General features: G+C 39.2%; 2 protein-coding genes across 5 annotated transcripts; one reads left to right on the top strand and one right to left on the bottom strand.

Moving 5' to 3' along the window:
- Positions 1 to 12743, bottom strand: LOC121397923 (cyclin N-terminal domain-containing protein 1-like). Its single transcript, XM_041576178.1, has 8 exons — positions 12614 to 12743; positions 8131 to 8310; positions 5196 to 5271; positions 3951 to 4125; positions 3656 to 3818; positions 2188 to 2332; positions 1185 to 1281; positions 1 to 207 (listed from the first exon to the last, which is right to left on the bottom strand). Exons 2-8 carry the CDS (start codon positions 8300 to 8302, stop codon positions 97 to 99), a joined length of 939 nt encoding a protein of 312 aa, XP_041432112.1. The 5' UTR covers positions 8303 to 8310; positions 12614 to 12743; the 3' UTR covers positions 1 to 96.
- trappc5.L (trafficking protein particle complex subunit 5 L homeolog) lies at positions 12686 to 17939 on the top strand. 4 transcript variants are annotated; one of them, XM_018234416.2, is made up of 2 exons: positions 12686 to 13029; positions 15624 to 17939. In XM_018234416.2, exon 2 carries the CDS (start codon positions 15627 to 15629, stop codon positions 16191 to 16193), a length of 567 nt encoding a protein of 188 aa, XP_018089905.1. In that variant the 5' UTR covers positions 12686 to 13029; positions 15624 to 15626; the 3' UTR covers positions 16194 to 17939.
- The last annotated feature ends 1911 nt before the right edge of the window (positions 17940 to 19850 follow it).

The raw sequence follows: 19850 nt of genomic DNA, 5'->3' as shown, positions 1-19850 counted from the left end.
AGGCTGACCTTTTTTATTACTTATAAAGCTCTGCAACTTCCTGGACAGGAGAGGGGTGTACCACAGGAGAAATATTTCTTGAAGACGATTCCAGTATTAATGCTTGGGCAACATCGCAGTGCCAATGGAATGTTTTAATATGGCAGAGGACATGTCAAAAAGGCTATTTACTGTAATTCCTGTTATGCAGTGTAAGTGATCCAGAACCTACAGGAGAAAAATTATCATGTACAGGCAGAACTTAAGAACGTCAAACGGTTACTTGTTCTAGAACAGTCTTTCTCGACATAAAAACTGTTTTAGAGTATATAAATATAATATTATTCCATATTAAAACCTTTATGTTGTATGTCTAAAGCTGGCCATACACAACCTTGTTTGGCAAATGGGATAAGCAAATGCTGCTTCCAATTGCAATAGTGTAATAGGGGCCTGGGTATAGTTGCAGCCTGGCACTTGTACGAAAGTGCACAGGAGATTTTCATCAGCACAAAACAATGCGTTGCTGCAGACGCATCCACTGCCCCCCACGGTACTTACTCCACTATACTTTTGCAAGTTTGTGGCAAATTTACAAAAGAGAATAGTGGAGTTCCTCACACCGGACTTGGCTTGTTAAAAAACAAAAATCTTTATTTAATCCATGTATAAAAAACACGTAGCATGGCTAACTCGACGTGTTTTGGGCACTGCTGCCCTTAATTATGAGCAAATTTACAAATAACTTTAAGATTATGAAAAACATTTAATAAATGCATAGTGGAAAGTTTCTTAGAATGACATTTTCTTTATACAAAAAAACCTGTTTTTACATGGTACTTACACTACTGTCCAATGGCAAGTTTGTGGCAAATTTACAAATAACTTTGACCATTAAAAAATGTTTATACATGCACAGTGGAAAGTTTCCTAGAATGACATTTTCTTTATACAAAAAAAAACTGTTTTTACATGGTACTTACACCACTATAGAATGGCAAGTTTGTGGCAAATTTACAAATAACTTTAAGACCATTAAAAAATGTTCATACATGCACAGTGGAAAGTTTCCTAGAATTACATTTTCTTTATACAAAAAAAACCTGTTTCCTTGGTTTTCCATCTTTACAACCTTAACAAACCCTAAAAAATAGACAACTGGCAAAGTTGCTCAGATGAAATCACTGTACAAGGTGCAAGGTTACCTGATTCCAGGAGTCGTGGCCCAATATGAAAGCACCTGCAGAAATAACACTGGCAGCCAAGAGCATCTGATCTTCCTTTACAGGCAGAAATTTTATCCTGTCCAGAAATATACATTTTTGGTTATACTTTTTTAAAATCGACTTTGTTGATCATTTTTGTATAGAGGGGTTTTGGAATAAAGAAAACAGCAAGGGGGTAGGTTAGACTTCCCTGATTACTGTGTACACATGGGAAAAATGTTGGAGCTTGCTGGTGCACAGGAGCCCCTCTACTTCCAGCCATATGATTCTAGCTTAAAACACTCAGTGGTGTAAAATGCTTGCATTCTATAACCCTGTAGCCAAGCACTGTTCAACTTTTCCCATGTAGTAAGCCAATGACACTATTTAGCAAAGCTTTCAGGGCCTTTAATGAAGGTGGTGTGGAATTGTTCCATTGTGAAATAATAATAATTGGTCTGTAAGAGCTCCAATAGATCCACAAAATCCGCACACTTTTCCTTTCAGTGGTTGATTGAAGCTGTTAGAAATTAGTTTTGCGAGGCCTTTCCAAAAGATTGGAGTGTAGACCAAGTTGTTGCTATAACTATGAAATAAAATACAGGTATGGGATCTGTTATCTGAAAATCCATTATCCAGAAAGCTCCAAGGCTGTCTCTCATAGATTCCCTTTTAAAACATACTTCTATTTGCTCTGGAATAATAAAACAGTACTTAATCCAAACTAAGATATAATTCTTTCAAAACAAGCCTATTGGGTTTATTTACTGTTTATTTTAGTAGACTAAAGGTATAATGATCCAAATTATGGCAAGATCCATTATCTAGGAAACCCCACTTCCTGAGCATTCTGGGAAACAGGTACCATACATGGACATTAGGGTGAAAATTGCTCATAGTAGATTTGAAGAAGTGCCTCCCAAAAGTAAAGCAATACGTTTATGTTGAATAAAGCCATAAATGTTGCTCTAGCTATGGGGGTTGTGAAATATAAAGGGCTTACCTCTGTAAGGCAGTTGGTGACTGAAGGTCTGTTGATGTCTTCAGTATCATATCATAAATGCTGTTTCTTACTAGATAAACCAGATCCAAAATCATAATGCACATTTCACGTAAGCTCTTCAGTGAGAGAGAGCAGTTATTGTGCCCTGCAAATTATAAAAAAATATATTATTAACACATCTTGTCCCATTACTAGGCATGTTTTGCAAACACTTCCTTTATGTAGTTGTTTCACATAACCTTGGTGTCATATCCAGACATCATAATTTTCTGTTAGGAATTTAATACTTTTGACCCCCTTTTAGTTACAGACAGCGACCATTTGACAGTGTTGTTCCTATAGGTGTATTTAAAGGTTATTCTTCATATTTATTCTCTCCCTTACATCAGAAATGTTGATGTCTTTGCATCTATGTTTACAGAGCTTTCTGTGTTTGAATACAGACCATTTCACACAGTTCTCTTGAGCACAATTAAGAATACTATATAAATGAGTCTGTTGGTGAGACAAAATACTAAGTAGGTCTTTTACACATCCTAAAAGTTAATAGGTGTGTAGCACAGTGGATATTTTCTAATTTACAATATATATTTCTGATTGAGTCTTCATTAGATTTAGCCAGTGAAGTAAATTCAGCACATTTTAGAGAGCTATTGTAAAGATAAGTAAGGCGTCCTTGCTCTACATGTATTGCTGGGTAAACAGACCATCGTAAACACAGGTATGGTTACCCAGCAAATATCCTTAAGAATATATAAACAGACAGCAGACAGACAAGACTCAGATTGAGTAGCAACCTGAGTCTTGATAAATGAGATACAAAGTTCTTGCTGATCTTTTAGAATTGCATTGGACAGCATTTTGGGCTGAAGACCTCCTTAAGCTAACAATATTGCCTAGATCAGCATTCAGGGGTTCACAGTCTCTTTAGCTGTTGATTATAAAGCACACCTTAATTTTTGAATGAGTAGCTTCGCCTCGGACTCATGAGTGGGTGCCAGGATTTGGATCATCGCTTGATTATTGGGAACCTGAGGGTGATGAACGAAAGGTTGTGGGGCTCCCCGATTATGCTGAATTGATGCAGAACTGGCTATTCTTTTAATTACCATCATATGACGTTAAGTAAATGTTTTTGAATTCTACCTTTACTTACTGTGTGTGTGTTATTGCTCACAAGCAGTATATCAAAAGGTTTAATCATTGATTCTGTATATTTGTATTAATATTTTTATTTATATTAATTAATACAATTATTAATATTGATAAAGGTTCACCCCTTTATTACAAAAGGGAATTTGATTTATTACAGTTGTCGACCAATAAGCCAATTTCTCACATATATGGAGTAACAGTTCCTGATTTACATCCATGACCATTGTGCAGAAGGGTAGATCACCAATCTAGCAAGACTGCAACAAAATCAAATAGAATTATAAAAATTATTCAAATAATAATAATAACTTACCTAAAACTTCTAAAAGCATTTCTACATAGCTGAAAGGTGACAGAAGGTTTACACGGAAATCTAAAGTCCTTAATACTGTGAGTTCAGATCTCAGTAACTCCGCTTTGGTGTACGCGTAGCCTGCTGACCCAAAGAACTTCAGGGCTATATTGTAATCGACAATCTAAAATGTAAAATACATAGGATTTTTTTTTTCTATGAAAAAAGCTAATCCTGACAATTTTGAGCATTGTCTCATGCAAGCTGGGCGAGCAGCAATCACACAACCAAAATGAGGGCTTAAAGAACCACATACATGGCAATGGAAGTACAGCTTGCTTGCAATTAGAACACAGGATGCAAGGTGAAGCATGAATGTGTCACACAGTCGGATTTTCAGTGAGTTCCATGGTTCAGCCTGGGACCTTTCCATAATATTCCTGTATTCGGCACTGGACTTATAAACCTCTTCTACATGCAAGATCATAAACCTGAAATATTATTAAGAAGTGCTTATAAAATACTAACATATTTCCCAGCATTGCTGCCTTGTTCCAATAATCTGAATTATTTACTAATCAGCCTTTAATATATTCTACATTTTCAGTATATTGTGTGTCAGTCCATAAGTTCAGGTAGGTGACAGCAGCCCAGAGCAGGTGCAGTGGATCAGTAGAAATGAAGATGGGGAGATATAGGGGCATTTTTGGAGGCACATATCTTTACTGAAAAAGGGTTGTGGTTGCCTTGAGCTGGTACAAAAGCCAAAAACATGATGTGTAGAGTTTCTAGCCTACTTCTTTAGTTAAGCTTTAGTTTCCCCATAAAGGTGGACATACATGATAATACCCGCTCTTTTGGTGAGGTCGCCAAACGAGCAGATCTTTCCCCAATATACCCACCAACAGCAGGGTGATATCTGGTTAATCCGAACATTCGGCCGTAGGGTCTAAAGGACCAATATCGGCAGATTTATTCAGCCCGTGTATGGCCACCTTTAGCCCATTATACCAGACTGTATATACTGTAACAAAAAGATTATAGTTAAATCACCACAAAACTTTCCCCAAAGCAAGGCTGTAGGGAAAAGGGGTGCCAAAATAGATTTTAGTCAAAGTGCAGCAGCTTCAGTTTTTCACAAGGAACTTATTTATATAAGTGCTACCTTAATACTTCAAAGGGATATTCACCCAAAGAAGGGGGGACATCCTTACATCCTTCTGAAGACAGGATAGGAAAGAAAAAGTAACCCATTTACATTTGTGATTTGGGGTCCCATCATGTTACTGCTAATGCAGAGCTGTCTTTGGGGTTGGAATAGGGGTAGCCTGGCCTGCATATAAGCAGGAGCCACAGGACAGCATCTGTAGGTGGGATGAATTAGAGTTAATAGGTATGCCAGGGAAAGATGAAAAAAGAAGGGAAAGAATATACACAGGTACACCCCAAAATATAATATGCAGCATTTCTACCCTGCTAACTTGTAAAGCTTTAGTTCTCCTTTAAGCAAATACAACAGAAAATAGAAATTTCTTGTTTGCAGCTCTAATATATATTTTACCTATCTAATATTTCCACTGCTTGGTACTTTGTAGAGCTGTCTTGACCCCAGTATTCTGACAAAAGGAATATTATTTCTGAAAGGCAACAAATGTGAATTAATTTTCATCTCTAAAAATTACTTTTCATCATACCTGTAGCAGTTTACTGAGTATCTGGAGATGAGCTCAGAGTGAGGCAGAGTTATGAACTTCTTTAAATGTGATGGTCATTAGTTTGAATTTTATTCTGTGGAAACCAGTGCAGGGATTGGCCCTGGCAAAGAAGGAGCCGTTTGCTCAAGGTTATGAGCCTAGCAGCAGTGTTCATTACAGACTGGAGAGGTTTTATTCTGTGGAGGGGAAGGCCAATTAGTAGACAGTTACAGTCATCAATGCGTGATGTGACCAGAGAGTAAATCAGAATTTGAGTGGCATTTTGGTTAATGTATGACTATATTTTGCAAATATTCCTTAGGTAAAAGTGGCATGATTTAGTAAGTGACTGGATTTGAGAAGTGAATAACTGGGCAGAGTCAAGGATAACCCCAAGGCACCAGGCCTGAGGAGAAGGGGTAATAATGGAATTGGTCACTAAGATAGATACTTCTGGGATGTTATAGGTGTGGCATAGTGAAAAGAGAACCATTTCTGTCTTAGAGATGTTTAATTTCAGGTATCATTGGGACATCCAAGCAGACCCAAGAGAACTGAGTTAAAGGAACTGTAACACTAAAAAATCTATTATACGCTGCACTAAGATAAGCTATATCCTGCACAAAAGTTTACTATTTGCAATGCTTTATTAAAAATACAGTGATATAACTCTGTTCCGGTCTACCGAAATAAGACGATGGAGTGACACTCAACATCTCCTGCTATCCTGGATTCTGCTCAAACCGTTAATTGTTACAGCTGTATGGAGACTTTTTCAGCTGCCTTGATTAGCGCTCAGATAGATTTCTGTAGTAGGAGGAACACTGCCCACACACACCCTCTCCCAGTACCTAAATTAAATGAAGACAGAGATAGTTTACAAGGCAGCTAAAAAAATCCTATGTACAGTAGTAACACTGAACTTCCGGTTTTGGCAGAAGTCAGGCTTAGAGGAGATGCTGAGTGTCGCATGTTGGATCTTGCAGTGTGACTGTCGCCCCATCGCCTTATTGCAGTAGACCGGACGCTCAGTTATATTGATGTAAAATCTGTGCAGGCTACAGCTTTACTAGTGTAGGGTAGAATGGATTTTTTACTTAAAGGGGAACTCCGCTTCCAAACTTTGATAAAGAGGCCCACATAACACAGAAACTCCTAATATACCCATCACAGTTACCTTCAAAAAGTATGAATAAATGCCATTTCTATGCTGAAATTCAGCTGTTTAACAGTTCTTCTCTTTCTGCATCATTTGAAATTCTGGCAGGGAAGGAGGGACTAAACAACTTCTCCACAGCTTACAGACAGCATGCAGGAACTACATAACCCACAATGCATTGAACTGTGATGTTCCATTCCTTATTGAAATCACATGTGCAGGGAATTGTGGGGTTTGGAGGATGCAGGCTGAGGACAGCTGGCTGTTGATACAAAGTAACAATAGTCAGGCAGCTCAGCAAAGTAGTCAGACAGATCAGCAGGAAAGCGGGGGGCTAGGCTTAGGGAACTGTCCAAACCATTAAAAATCCTGAAAAGTCTGCATATTTTCCAATTGATGTATATTGCAAAATTGCTCGAAATTATGTTTACTTTTCAAAAAGCTTAAGTTATGTTTTGTGGAGTTCCCCTTTAATATTTTTTATTGGTACAGTTCCTTTAAGAGCTGTGGCTTGAGATTAGGAGAGGAAAGATAGATTTGAGTATCATCAGCATAGATGTGGTATTGGAAACCATATGAATTGATTCATTTGCCAAAGGAGGAAGTATATAGAGAAAATCATAAGGGGCTTAAAGTGGACCTGTCACCCAGACACAAAAATCTATATAATAAAAGTCCTTTTCAAATTTAAGTGTGGCCAGGGCATGGGGATGGACATCAGGTCCCCCATTCTGGTGCACAAACAAGATTCTGAGATGATGCAAGGCTTGTCTTAATAATAGTGTCCACAAAATTGCTCCTGCCTGCTTGCTATAATTTTGAATTCCCAGACTGAAGGAAACAAGATTCAGATAATTTATATAGTGTCATTAAAGTTCATTTTGCTTGACTAATGTGATAAAATAGGATTTTGAATATTTTTTTTGGGTGACGGGTCCCCTTTAAGATAGAGCTTTGTGGGACCTCAAGAGAGAGAGATAAGGGAGGAGATGATAAAAGACACTGAAGTGTCACTGAAAGTGATTTGAGAGGTAGGATGAAAAACAGGACAAGGCAGTGTCATGAAGGCCAAGAGAATGGAGAGACTGGAGTAGGCGATGGTTATCAACAGTGTCAGAAGCAGCTGAGAGTTTTAGGATTATTAATAGTGAGAAATGGTTTTAGCTGATAACATTTTATTCATTAGCCGGGTTAGAGCAGTTTCAGTGGAGTGTTATCACCTATAATTAGATTGTAGGGGGAACCAGCAGTTTATTGTCAGAGAGGAACAGTATCAATGAATGTAAATCCACAACAAAAGAATCCTAATTTTCATATTCAAGCTGAATCAGATAAAACAATACATCATCTGTAAAACAAAATGTGGCCCTTAGTTGTCCAACAGTATTGCATTACCACAGTAATTTAAAAATGGCACGCAGGGTAAAGCTGGCCATACACAGGCAGATTGAAGCTGCCAATTTGGTCCCTTCAGACAACAGCATTAAGGGTTCTCCCCGATTCCCTGCCAGATACATATCTAGACGTGGATTGGTCAGATATCTATCAGGCAGGTTTAAAAGTGTCTGAGCACTATGATTATGTTCACGTTTATCATTAGAAAGTCAAGCAACTTTTAATAAACAATATTTTCTGGGTCTCACCAATAACTCTCGGATCTTTAAACGAACCAGCATATTCTGACAAGTTAGCCAAACTTTGTTCATTTTCCTTTGCTAAGTCTACAAGAACATCTTCAATAATATCTGAAGACACCATCCCAAACATAGATGCAGGAGAAGCAGGAAACCTCTTTTTGGCTGGGTCTTGGTTCATGGTTAAACCTGGAATGAAAGAATTAGTAAAAGAATTAGCATTTGGCATCATTAGAGAAAGTCAAGAGCTCACAGTTCATTTTTAAAGGGGATGCAAAAAACCAAACCTGGGAGCATCTGGTACTTTTTCATGTACATATTTGTATAAGATCTTGGTTTGTCCCCAGTATTATTGTGTAAGTTCATGAGGCAGTCGCAGAAGGGCTGCCACTATTTTATTGAGGGAACGATTAAGGGAGTTTTAAAAAAAGTAAACAGGGGCATATTTACTTCTTCTTGTCTAACTATGTCAACGTTCACATCATACATTTCATATTTATAGAAAAACCTATGTATACTGTCTGCTGTGAAAGAAATGTGGCAAATTGTCACTTGGCATATATCCGCTGTGAAAATTCACCAGTATTTTCCTCATGCAATTGTAGTGGGGGCAGTTCTCCAAACTGAAAATGTACGCCACAAATGAAATGAGAAATGAAATGTGGTATACTAGCATAGAGGAGGTGATGTAGATATTGAGATGTAAAAGTGGCTGGTCTTGATAATGGCAGATCGAAAGCCAGAAACTGGAGAAATTCCTCAAGGTGGAAATTCATTCTTCTGCTTGGCAGAAATTCACCTGAATGTTAGTCAATGCAAAGTAAATTCTCTCAAACATGTTGTACTCTGCTTTTGGTTAATTGGTAATGCAGTGGCACATTTTAGTTTTTTTGTAACAATACTTCAAATGTTAACTTTCATCCTTTATTAAACATCATCCATCAATATCAGTTTTTTTTTTGCCCTTATACCCTCATGATAAATTCAATAGAAATATATAAGAAGGTCCCTCTGAGAAACCTTTGCCAGTGGCTAAACCCGAACAATAGGGACGTGGCAGATAGCATTGGGGGTGGAGCAGTGATCTTGGGTGGGCATGATGACATCAGAGGCAGGCACAATGATGTCGTGGAGCTACAATGCTGGGTCAGGGTTATTACATCACTTATATGTAAATGGCTGGATTTCTGTCCAGTTTTCGCAATGTTTTAAATGGGACAGAAAGTTTTTAACAGACAGCCCTTTGACAAACTGGGATGTCCAGTTGAAATCAAAACCCAGAAAAAACCCAGAACCCAAAAATGAGTCCAATGTTGTTTAAAAGAGAATTAATGGAAAGTATGGCCATTCATAAGTTAGGTATCTCTCCGTTTGACGCTGGGGTATAGTCACTATGAGATTACTGAGCCTATGCAGTTTTTTTCAACCTACGCCGACAACATGAATTCAGCTGTGGAAAACGGCGCAATATCCAGCAACAACAGCACGTCGCTAGGGTTGCCACCTGGCCGGTAAAAATGATGGTTGATCCCAATGTTATTAATATGGAAAAAAAATTAATATATAGGAAGCCCGGTATTTTTTTCCAGAAAATGTAGCAACCCTACACGTTGCTGACGTGAATTTATTATTCATAAGGTGGCAACACTAGTGACAAGTAGGGTTGCCACCTTTTCTTATATTTTTTACCGGCTGGTGGGGGGCGGGCCGTGACGTCAAAAGGGGCAGGGCCACAGCGCGGAGAACCAAAGACTGAGGAGAAAAGATAAGTTACAGGGGATTGGAGGCAGGCCGATGGCTCTTTTTGAAGAGTATTACAAATTTACCGGCAGCTACATTGCCGGTAAATGTGTAATACCGGCCCCGGCCTTGACAGGTGTTTTACCGGCTAGGCCGGTAAAATACCGACTGGGTCGCAACTAGGGTTGCCACCTTTTCCGGAAAAAAATACCGGCCTTCCTATATATTTATCTTTTTCCCTATTAATAACATTGGGATCAACCATCATTTTTATCGGTCAGGCCAGTAAAATACCGGCCAGGTGGCAACCTTAGCGGCAACCCTAGTGACAGATAGGGTTGCCACCTGGCCGGTAAAAATGATGGCTGATCCCAACGTTATTAATAGGGAAAAAAGATAAATATATAGGAAGGCCGGTATTTTTTCCAGAAAAGGTGGCAACCCTACTGACAGACAGAATATACTGTATTATTATGATGCCAATAGGCTTCTCTAGTACACATGCGCAACACTAACCACTTTCCGCCTTCTCTGTTGTTAATAAAGTTGATTGAGAAGTAAAACGTTTGTTTGCGTCTTTCTCTCAATGTGACTTTAGAGTGCGGGTCGCAGGTCACAATGGCGTTAGGTGCATTGTGGGTAAGCGTTTGGGAAATGGCATCACATGTCGGCCATGTTTGTTGTGGTCATGAACGTGCTTCTTTTGCCGTGAGTTTTGGAAAATTCGAAAGTCAGATTACAGTTTACAAAAAAAACAAGTCGGTTAATGTGATTAACTGGCCAACACGATACAACAACTTAAACTAGAATTCGAACGTTGTTCCAATTACTGGTCAGATTGACATCTTGGCATTAGATAGGATTATTTTCCCCTTTGGAGGTTTTTTGCCTTACTCTGAATCAACTAGTAGTTAGGCAGGTTTCACTTAGACATAAAAGGTTGAAATTGAAAGGCAAGTGTCTTTTTTTTCAACCCGCGTTACTATGTTATATGTGTAAAACTTGCAAAGATCAAACTTTGCCACAAAACTAGATATTTACGATTATTTCAGTCAGTCTTTGGGTATTCACAATGTTGCTCCTTCTTTCTATCCTGCAGGGTTGCCAGGTTGGCGGTTTTCCAGCCAAATTGGGCTACTAATTTAAAGTCCAGGTGGGTTTTGAAAGTACAAACTAGCCAAGGTACGGATTTGGGCCTTTGGCTGTTTTTTTACTTTGGAAACCAGCCAAAGTTTTTTCTTGCTGTAATGTGCCAAGCCTGCGCCTCCCAATGCATGTTGGGTAATTTAGTTTTTGTTTAACAATTTGCCAACTTTAAAGGAACAGTAAAAACAAAAACTAAAAGTGTTTTAAAGTAGTGAAAATATCATGTAGTGTTGCCCTGCACTGGTAAAACTGATGTGTTTGCTTCAGAAACACTACCATAGTTCAGATAAACAAGCTGCTGAGTAGCAATGGCGGAAATTGAAAAACGGCTATATGGCACAAGATAATGGATAACAGATAGCATTATGTTCTACAGAGCTTATCTGTTATCTGCTGTGTAACTTGAGCCTTTTCTCCTTTGAACATCTGCCCACATGGCTACGCAGCAGCTTATTTATATAAACAATAGTAATGTTTCTGAAGCAAACACAGCAGTTTTACTAGTGCAGGGCAACACTGCATTATATTTTTATTACTTTAAAACACTTTTAGTTTTTGTTTTTACTGTTCCTTTAAAGTTGGCAAATTGTTAAACAAAAACTACATTACCCAACATAACAATTTCATTTTTTGATGTTACTGGTCCTTTAATGTAAGACTACAATACCCAGCATGCAATGAGTCTGACTTGTGTAGCAGTAGGGAGTTACCAGATTTTGGGCTCTGTACCCCAGTCTCTCGTCCCGCTTTTGTAGATTTCAGACAATTTTGGGGCAACAATCTGCTGGGCATCAAAATATCTAGAGGTTGACCTGTTTTACCAATGTTTATTGAAATTGTATATGTATTAGGGCTAGGGTTGCCAAAAAAAATACTGGCCTTCCTATAATTTTGTGTTATTTCCCTATAAATAACATTAGCATCAAGCAACATTTTTACTGGCCAGGTGGCAACCCCAATTAAGGTCTTATGGGGCCCCTATATAGGGTTGCCACCTATTTAAAAAAAAAATTACCGGCCAGTGATGGGGGGTGGTAACCCTGTGACGAAAAAAGGGGCGGGTCACAGGTAAATGGGCAGAATGTGACGTAAAAAGGGGCGGGCCACATGCAGCGTGCCACGAAAGGGGCGGAGCCCCATCACAAGAGGGGCAGAAGACGAAGGAGGGGTAAGTTTCTGCAGGAGGGCCAAGGGCTTTTGTTATAGGTATTACACATTACCGGCAGCTACATTGCCGGTAAATTTGTAATACCGGCCCCGGCAGATATTTTACTGGCTAGGCTACCCCTATACCTCCTGAGTCCCCCGCTGTAGTTACACTCCTGACTAATCTGTCCCATTTTGCTTCATGGAAAAATTTGAAAAAGGCGTATTTTCATATATATTGATTTATTTTTTAGACTTTTTCTTCACTGCACATATTGTGCTATTTTTGGGCTACTTTTGAGGCGCCTCTTGGCTGGTTTTGTAGCTGACGTTGGCTGGTTTTGAAAATTAGACCTGGCAACCCTGCTATCCTGGAATGTTTTGAAACAATGTTGCATTGTGGGTGAAATCCTGTTTTCAAACGCTGCTACAGGCTGAACTTCAGTCCGGCTATTTTTACCTGCCGTCTTTTACAACCGGATGTTTTTTTTACACGTTCTGTTCTTTCAGCAACTGAGCACATGCACTTCCGGCACACCTTCCCTGATCCGCTACAAACAGGAAACATACAAACCAGGCTAGCTTGTAGTCTCTCTAACACTGACCAGATAAGTGAGAGCACAAATAAGCTTTTCATAACTGAATGCCCAGTCCCTAACATCCTCGTCCCTTGGTATTACGCTCTCTCTGTGCCCTTCGCTTCAATGCAAACATCCCGCCTTTCCTCCACTAGCTCCCACTTTCCGTCTTTATGAGCCGCACTTCCGGCTAATCAGTCATGTGACTCGGGATGACGCATAGGACCTCAACAGTTCCGGCTGCATTATAGAATTCAATAATCAATATATCCACTGACTTGGGCGGCACTGCTTGTAGGTAGGTGTTATTCGGTGTATTCTATCGTGTGTCAGTCCCTACAGATGTGCATTTGCTCCGACAAACGCTCACCCTGCTCCGTAGGTTCGGTTTGCTCTGCTCTATGATGTATCAGAGGGTACAAGGCGGGGACATGTAAGATGGATCCGCTAACAAAAGCCTCAGGGGCGTCTATAAACTGTGTCATTTACTGACGCGTTTTTGCCGAGGCTGATTGAGCTTGTATACTAGGGTGTACCCTCAATATTTTTAAATACACGTTGATATTTATTGCTAATGCTTCCTACTCTGTCTCTGCTTCCCTAGTCTTCTAATGAATGAATTCATTGCGGTCATGTTACAGGGGTGTTTGATGTGGAAGCAAGTTTAGCAGTGGGTAGAGTAGATCCTATATAGGGCCAGACAGGCATGTTACCCAGTATTATGCTAATTGCCACTGGAAGTTCTTTAAGCCCATTTGCTAATAATAATTTATAAGTGTGTATTTTTGAACAGTTAAAATTTTCTCCTTTAAGTCATATCTACCCTGGCCCCTTAACAACAAGTCGGCAGCTTTTCTGCCCATCAGCAGATATTGACTGGGAAGGTTTTAAAACCCCACCAGAAGGACCAAACAATTGAATCAGCCCAATATTGGGATAAGATCTACTCGTAGGGGCACATTTACTAATGGTCGAATATCGAGGGTTAATTAACCCTCGATATTCGACCCTCGAAGTTAAATCCTTCGACATCGAAGTCGAAGGATTTAGCGCTATTCGTTCGATCGAACAATTAAATCCTTCGAATCGAAGGATTCAAAGGATTTTAATCCATCGATCGAACAAAATCCCTTCAATCAGAAATTGGCTAGAAAGCCTATAGGGACCTTCCCCATTGGCTAACATTGATAAGTACTTCGACTATCGAATGGTCAAAGATTTTTAGTTAGAATTGTTCAATTCGTAGTCGAAAGTAGAAGTAGCCAAAAAAATACTTTGAAATTCGAAGTATTTTTTATTCTATTCCTTCACTCGAGCTAAGTAAATGTGCCCCCTTGTGTCTGTCAATATATAACCAGTTTTAGATGATCTTTTTGCAACTGAAAGGCTTGGACAGACACATGGGCAGTAGAGTTAAAAAATTGTCTTTTTGTATTTAGCGCAGGAGCCCCATGGGGAAATTTAGTCCCCAGGCGACTAATCGGCTCTTCTGAGGGACTGCCTTTCACCTGCTATAATGAGAAAAACGCCTGCTCAATGGCACTCGTGACACTTCGATTTCCGAAGTCGCCCGAAGTTGCCTCATGAGGACAATTTGGAAATCGAATCGCTGCAAGTGCATTGGCACAGACGATTTTTCATTTTAGCAGGCGGAAGGCAGTTCGGGGAGATTGTCGACCCCAAAGAAGAGGTGATTAGTCGCCAGGCAACTAAAGGGGTTGTTCACCTAGTTGTTTTCAGATAGATCACCAGAAATAACGACTTTTTCCAATTACTTTCTATTTTCTATATGTCACCGTTTTTCTAATATTGAAGCGTAAAGTATCATTTTTCACCTTCTAAAGCAGCTCTGGGAGGGGGGTCGCCGACTCGGTAAACTGTTCTAAATGGATGCATTTAATTGAAACTTCTTATCTTTGTCCCTGCTGAGCAGAATCTCTGGGTTTCATTTAAGGCAGCTGTTAAGCTCCTAGACGCAACGATTCTTCTTGCCGAACGACCGATTTTAGGGAAGTCCGACCAATCCTTCGAAATTATCGTGCGGTTAGTGGGATTCGAACGATCGTACATCTTACGATTTTTCGGCCGACATCTGTCAGGAAATTAATCGGCCAGGTCAAAAAATCTTTGTCGGTCCCAGTGCAATCTATCTGTGTTTGCAGGGCCAAGCAGGCAGCTCCCCTTTGTTTTCCTGGCAAATTGGTCTTTTTAGTTGATGGTAAATTCGTACAATCATTCCGAGAAGATCGTGGTCTCACGATCAGGATCTGATCTTTTAAAAATCTCAACATCTATGGCCAGCTTTAGACTTGATACAGTAGTTGCTAATACTCCAGAGATGCTGCTGAGCAATGTATCAACTAAATGTTGTAACAGTTTATCTGCACCTAAATTACTGAGCTGCCAGACTAAAACACCAAGACAGGAACATTCAACTTTAAATTTAGATTTTGGAAAAACAGTAAAAAAATAAATAGAAAGCAATTGAAAAAAAGTCTTTATTTCTGGGGAACAATCTGAAAACAGCTGAACTGTAAAAAATGTTTGGAAAGTGAAAAACCCCTTTAAGTTCAGTTTTCACTCTTATCGCCCATGCTCCTTTCTGGAATGAAGAGAAAGCGGTAAAAGCTGAAGAAGATGGCAGCAGAGAGTTTATACAGAAATATCCCAGGCAGGTGCAATTTATAGCAAATAAGAGCAATTATAATCTTTGATGGAGGTTTCTTAACATTTTGGACCCCCTACCTTTAATTTAATAAAACGTCAAATGCCCTATGTACTAACAAAATATATCAATGCCGGTGTTAGAAATTCAGTGATTCCTATAACAGATGACTGATCTCATTCTCAGCAGAGATTCTAACCTGCCATGTTTTTCTTATTTTGTTCTAGAACATGGATTCAAGATTTAGCAGAGGGAAATCATCCATTTTAGAACGATCCTTGGCCAGACCAAAGACTGAGGTGAGCCTCAGTGCTTTTGCCCTTCTCTTCTCTGAAATCGTTCAGTACTGCCAGAATCGAGTCTATTCTGTATCAGAACTGCAAGCTAAGCTGTCTGAGCTGGGCCAGCAAGTCGGATGCCGCCTCCTTGATCCCCTGGTCATGAGAGAGAAGAATGGCAAGCGAGAGACCAAAGTAATTAGTGCTTTACTGTTCATCAAGGTTGTTGCGTGGAAAGCTCTCTTCGGCAAGGAAGCAGACAAACTAGAGCAGGCAAATGATGATGACAAAACATATTACATCATCGAGAAGGATCCACTCATCAATGCCTACATCTCTGTGCCGAAAGAGAACAGCACTCTTAATTGTGCCTCTTTTACAGCTGGCATTGTGGAGTCCCTACTGACTTGCAGTGGCTTTCCTGCAAAAGTTACTGCCCACTGGCACAAAGGAACCACCCTTATGATTAAATTTGATGAGTCTGTTATAGCTCGGGACAAAGCACTGGATGGACGCTGAGGGGGATAAAGAACAAGATAAAATTTCTAAACATGTGTTGGTTTCACTTAGTGCTTCATAAAAACCTTTTTGTTAAAATACCTACAGGTACTGTATTTAGGTAACACTGTATACAGTTTGAAAACTCAAGGGACACAATGCTGAGCAGCTGTGAATTTATAACATAATTTAATGCCTCACAATTGTGTCCTTGCTGAGTAAAATATATGAATTCCTGTGCTTTTCAAACTCAAATGAAATTCCCTGGATTTCTTCTTTTTTTTTTCCTCATTAAAATTGAGTAAGCAGAGGGTGCTATATAATTAGTTATTTCATACCTTACCAGAGCCCTCATGGTTGCACACAGACATATAAATACATACAAAAATACACAAATATGCTAATAATTAAGACTCCCTGCAGCTCCTGTATTAAACAATTTAAAAGGGATCTTTTGCAAAAATGAACAATTAATATAAGCTTCAGCATACTGAAATAAGAAACTTTGTAAATACAATCAATTAAAAATTCTGCATTGTTTCTGAAATAATCAAGTTTATGTTCACTATCCCTCTCTCAGCATCTGTTTCTCTTCATTCACTCTTCATGCAGGAGTTGGGTGTCAGATAAATATTGACAGTTAGATCCAATTTTATAGGGGGGCTCCTTTTGCCTAGAATATGTATTAGAGCTCACTGTATTAAAATGAAAAACATTGTCTCTCTACATGCAGGATTTGTTCAAAAGGCAGTTATTTTGTTGGATTTTGTTTGTACTGGAATTAGTTATTTGAGTGAGCTCTAATACATCTGCTAGGAAAGGAAGCCTCCTCCCCTCTATAGGATATATTGGATCTAACTGTCATTAAATATCTGACACCCAACTGCTGCATGAAGACAGAATGAAGAGAGACAGATGCTGAGAGAGGAATAGTAAAGATAAATGTGATGAGATGATGCAGAATACTTAATTGATTGTATTTACAAAGTTTTTTTTTTTTATTTCAGTATGCTGAAGCTTATATTAAATTTTCATTTTTGCGATACCTCCCTTTTAAAGGGACAGTATACACCCTTTTTGAACATGAGTTAATAAACGGTTCTTGGGGTAAACACACTTTGAATTTGAAGCCAGATTCGCTTAATCTCTTTCTGTCACTTCCTGCCACAGAGCAATGAAGGAGCTGAAAAAATTAATTAAGTATACACTTAGAAGCCTTTTATAAAAAACAAAAACAAAAAACTGCTTAAACGCTGCTGCTTAAGGGAAGAGCGTTTTTTTTGTTTAAAGGTAAATAAAGAATTCTGAACAAATTGCCATGTTTATAGTGGATAAAAAAATAGCTTTCAATTTTTTTTAATAGAATAGGCAGAATAAGTTCTATTTATTGTGCAAATATGATTTAAGGTGTATACTGTCCCTTTCTTATATTCTATTAAACAATAAAACAACATTTTATTTAAACTGTATAAAAACTATTCAAACTGTAAAACGATTCAATAGTTTTAAAACTATTCGATTTAAAAATAAGATAAAAAGAAAGAAAGAAACTGAACAAAACCTGTATTTTACTAACGTGTAGACACTTTTTTTCCCCTCTCAAGTTTGTAAGAAATATAATTAATGTTGTTTGTTAATTTCTTCCCCCCCTGATATGGAAGTGTTATGTTTCATGGCACATAAAGTAACTGGCATATGTTATGAACCATGATAAAACATTTTGAACCCACATGAATAAATTCCCTTTACTGGAAAACAGTGAAAAAACGTATAGCTGTGATTATTACCCTACAACAGCAACAGTTCTGGTCATTACACATTCCCAGTGACGGACTGGGATGCCAGGGTCCCACCAGAAGACCTTAGGCTGAGGGCCCAATTTCCAAACTATTATACCTCCTCTCCTCACTCCACCTCTTATTATCCTAGTCTCTTTTCTCTACATACTATACTCTAGTATGCCATTATTAAGCCTCTCTGTTTCCATAAAGAAATAGGGAATGACCATGAAATAGGCCAAATGGTTAGAAGCAAGAGGTCCGCCCAGAGTTTTCCTGGTATTCCGGTGGGCCAGTCCGACACTGCACATTCCATATACACCGTACCATCTGTACTGTTAAAAAAAATCACCTAAAATGAACCTGTGTGTTTTACGTTAATGGAGAACTAAAGAAGTAGCTAAAAATGTTGTACATTATGTCTCGCGCGGGTCCATTTTTTGGGACCCGAGCCTGCAACCCGGACCCGCATTGTTACCCAATTGGACCCACTACCCGACCCGCAAGGACCTTATCCACAACCGGGACCTGCAACCCACTGACCATCAAGAATCAGGAAGTGCTGTCATCGTAAACCGGAAGTGACATCATCGGAAGTAGACATGATCAGAAAAAAAGGAGTAAATATCGATATTGAGAAGACCGCGACCCGCAAAACCGCTGACCCGCGTCTATACCCGCACCTGGAACTTCACACGCAACCCGCTGCAGGACTCTACATTATGTTTTAGGCTTCTGTGCCAGCCCAAGGCAACCACAGTCATTTAGCAGTGCCTCCAAAGATCTTCACATCTTCTTTTATGCTGATTCACTGCACATGCTCTGTGCTGCTGTCACTTACTGAGCTTAGGGACCTACTCAAAATATACAGTACACATAGAATATAAATTCACAATATAAGGCTGATTAGTAATTAATACAGATAATTACTTCATGGCAACACAGAAGCAGCATCAAAATTTAATAATCAGCCCTGTAGCATCATCTTATATTACAGGCCAACCTAATTTTCTGCTTGATAATTAGTGACGACCCCTAAGTTTAGCTTCTCAACAGCTGCTCAGAGCCCACTGAGCATGTGAGTGTCGCAGACACTTTCCAAGATGGTGACAAGTTTGAAGTCCTGGATCATTGCTGCTATTGAGAAGCTGAAACTTAAGACTGGTGCAATAAGTTCAGTATATAAAATATGACATTTTTAGCCACCTTTCTCCTTTAAAATGGGAGATTGGCTCATGTAGCATTACAGTAATAAAATACATGCTTTAAAACAGAAAATAGTTTTTAAAGATGTAGTTTTCAAAGCAAATGAGGATGTGGGGAACAGAGAATGGAATTAGGGAAAAGAGTAGGAGACAAAGTAAAGGGTGGTTGGGCAGAAAATCAAGAACACGAGAGGAGAAATTAAAGGGATTGTTCACCTTTGAGTTAACTAGTAGATCACCATGTGGCTGCCCTAATGCTTGGCTAAAGTTTGTAAAACCAAGGCCCAACACACCTCCTCCAGGGATGGGCCCAACATTGCAGTTATGTCACCAGAGGGGCCTGAACAGGGCAAGATAAATTTTGGGGGATGGTGCTGGGACACGGTGACCTTAACAGTGATGATGGGAAAAGCCCACTATACACATGACACACTACAGAGGGTTATATGAAAGGCTAAACCTGCTCAATCAATGGGTCTCCTGCCTATCAGGCTGGGCAACACACCACTAGTATTCACATATATGAAGGTGAATATGGTAAGGTAAAGTTTGCAACATTTCTTACTTCCCAGCCCTCCCAGTGCCTACCTGCATCAACATTTGTTAAAGGGCCGATGCAGTCCTCGTGTGACAGATCTGTATGGGCCTTGATTGACCTGAGGTCCAATGACCTCTATACAATAAATTAGGTAAAT

This window comes from Xenopus laevis, chromosome 9_10L (genome assembly GCF_017654675.1).
Source record: "Xenopus laevis strain J_2021 chromosome 9_10L, Xenopus_laevis_v10.1, whole genome shotgun sequence".
Classification (NCBI taxonomy): Eukaryota; Metazoa; Chordata; class Amphibia; order Anura; family Pipidae; genus Xenopus; species Xenopus laevis.
This window is presented reverse-complemented; position numbering and strand designations above follow the sequence as displayed.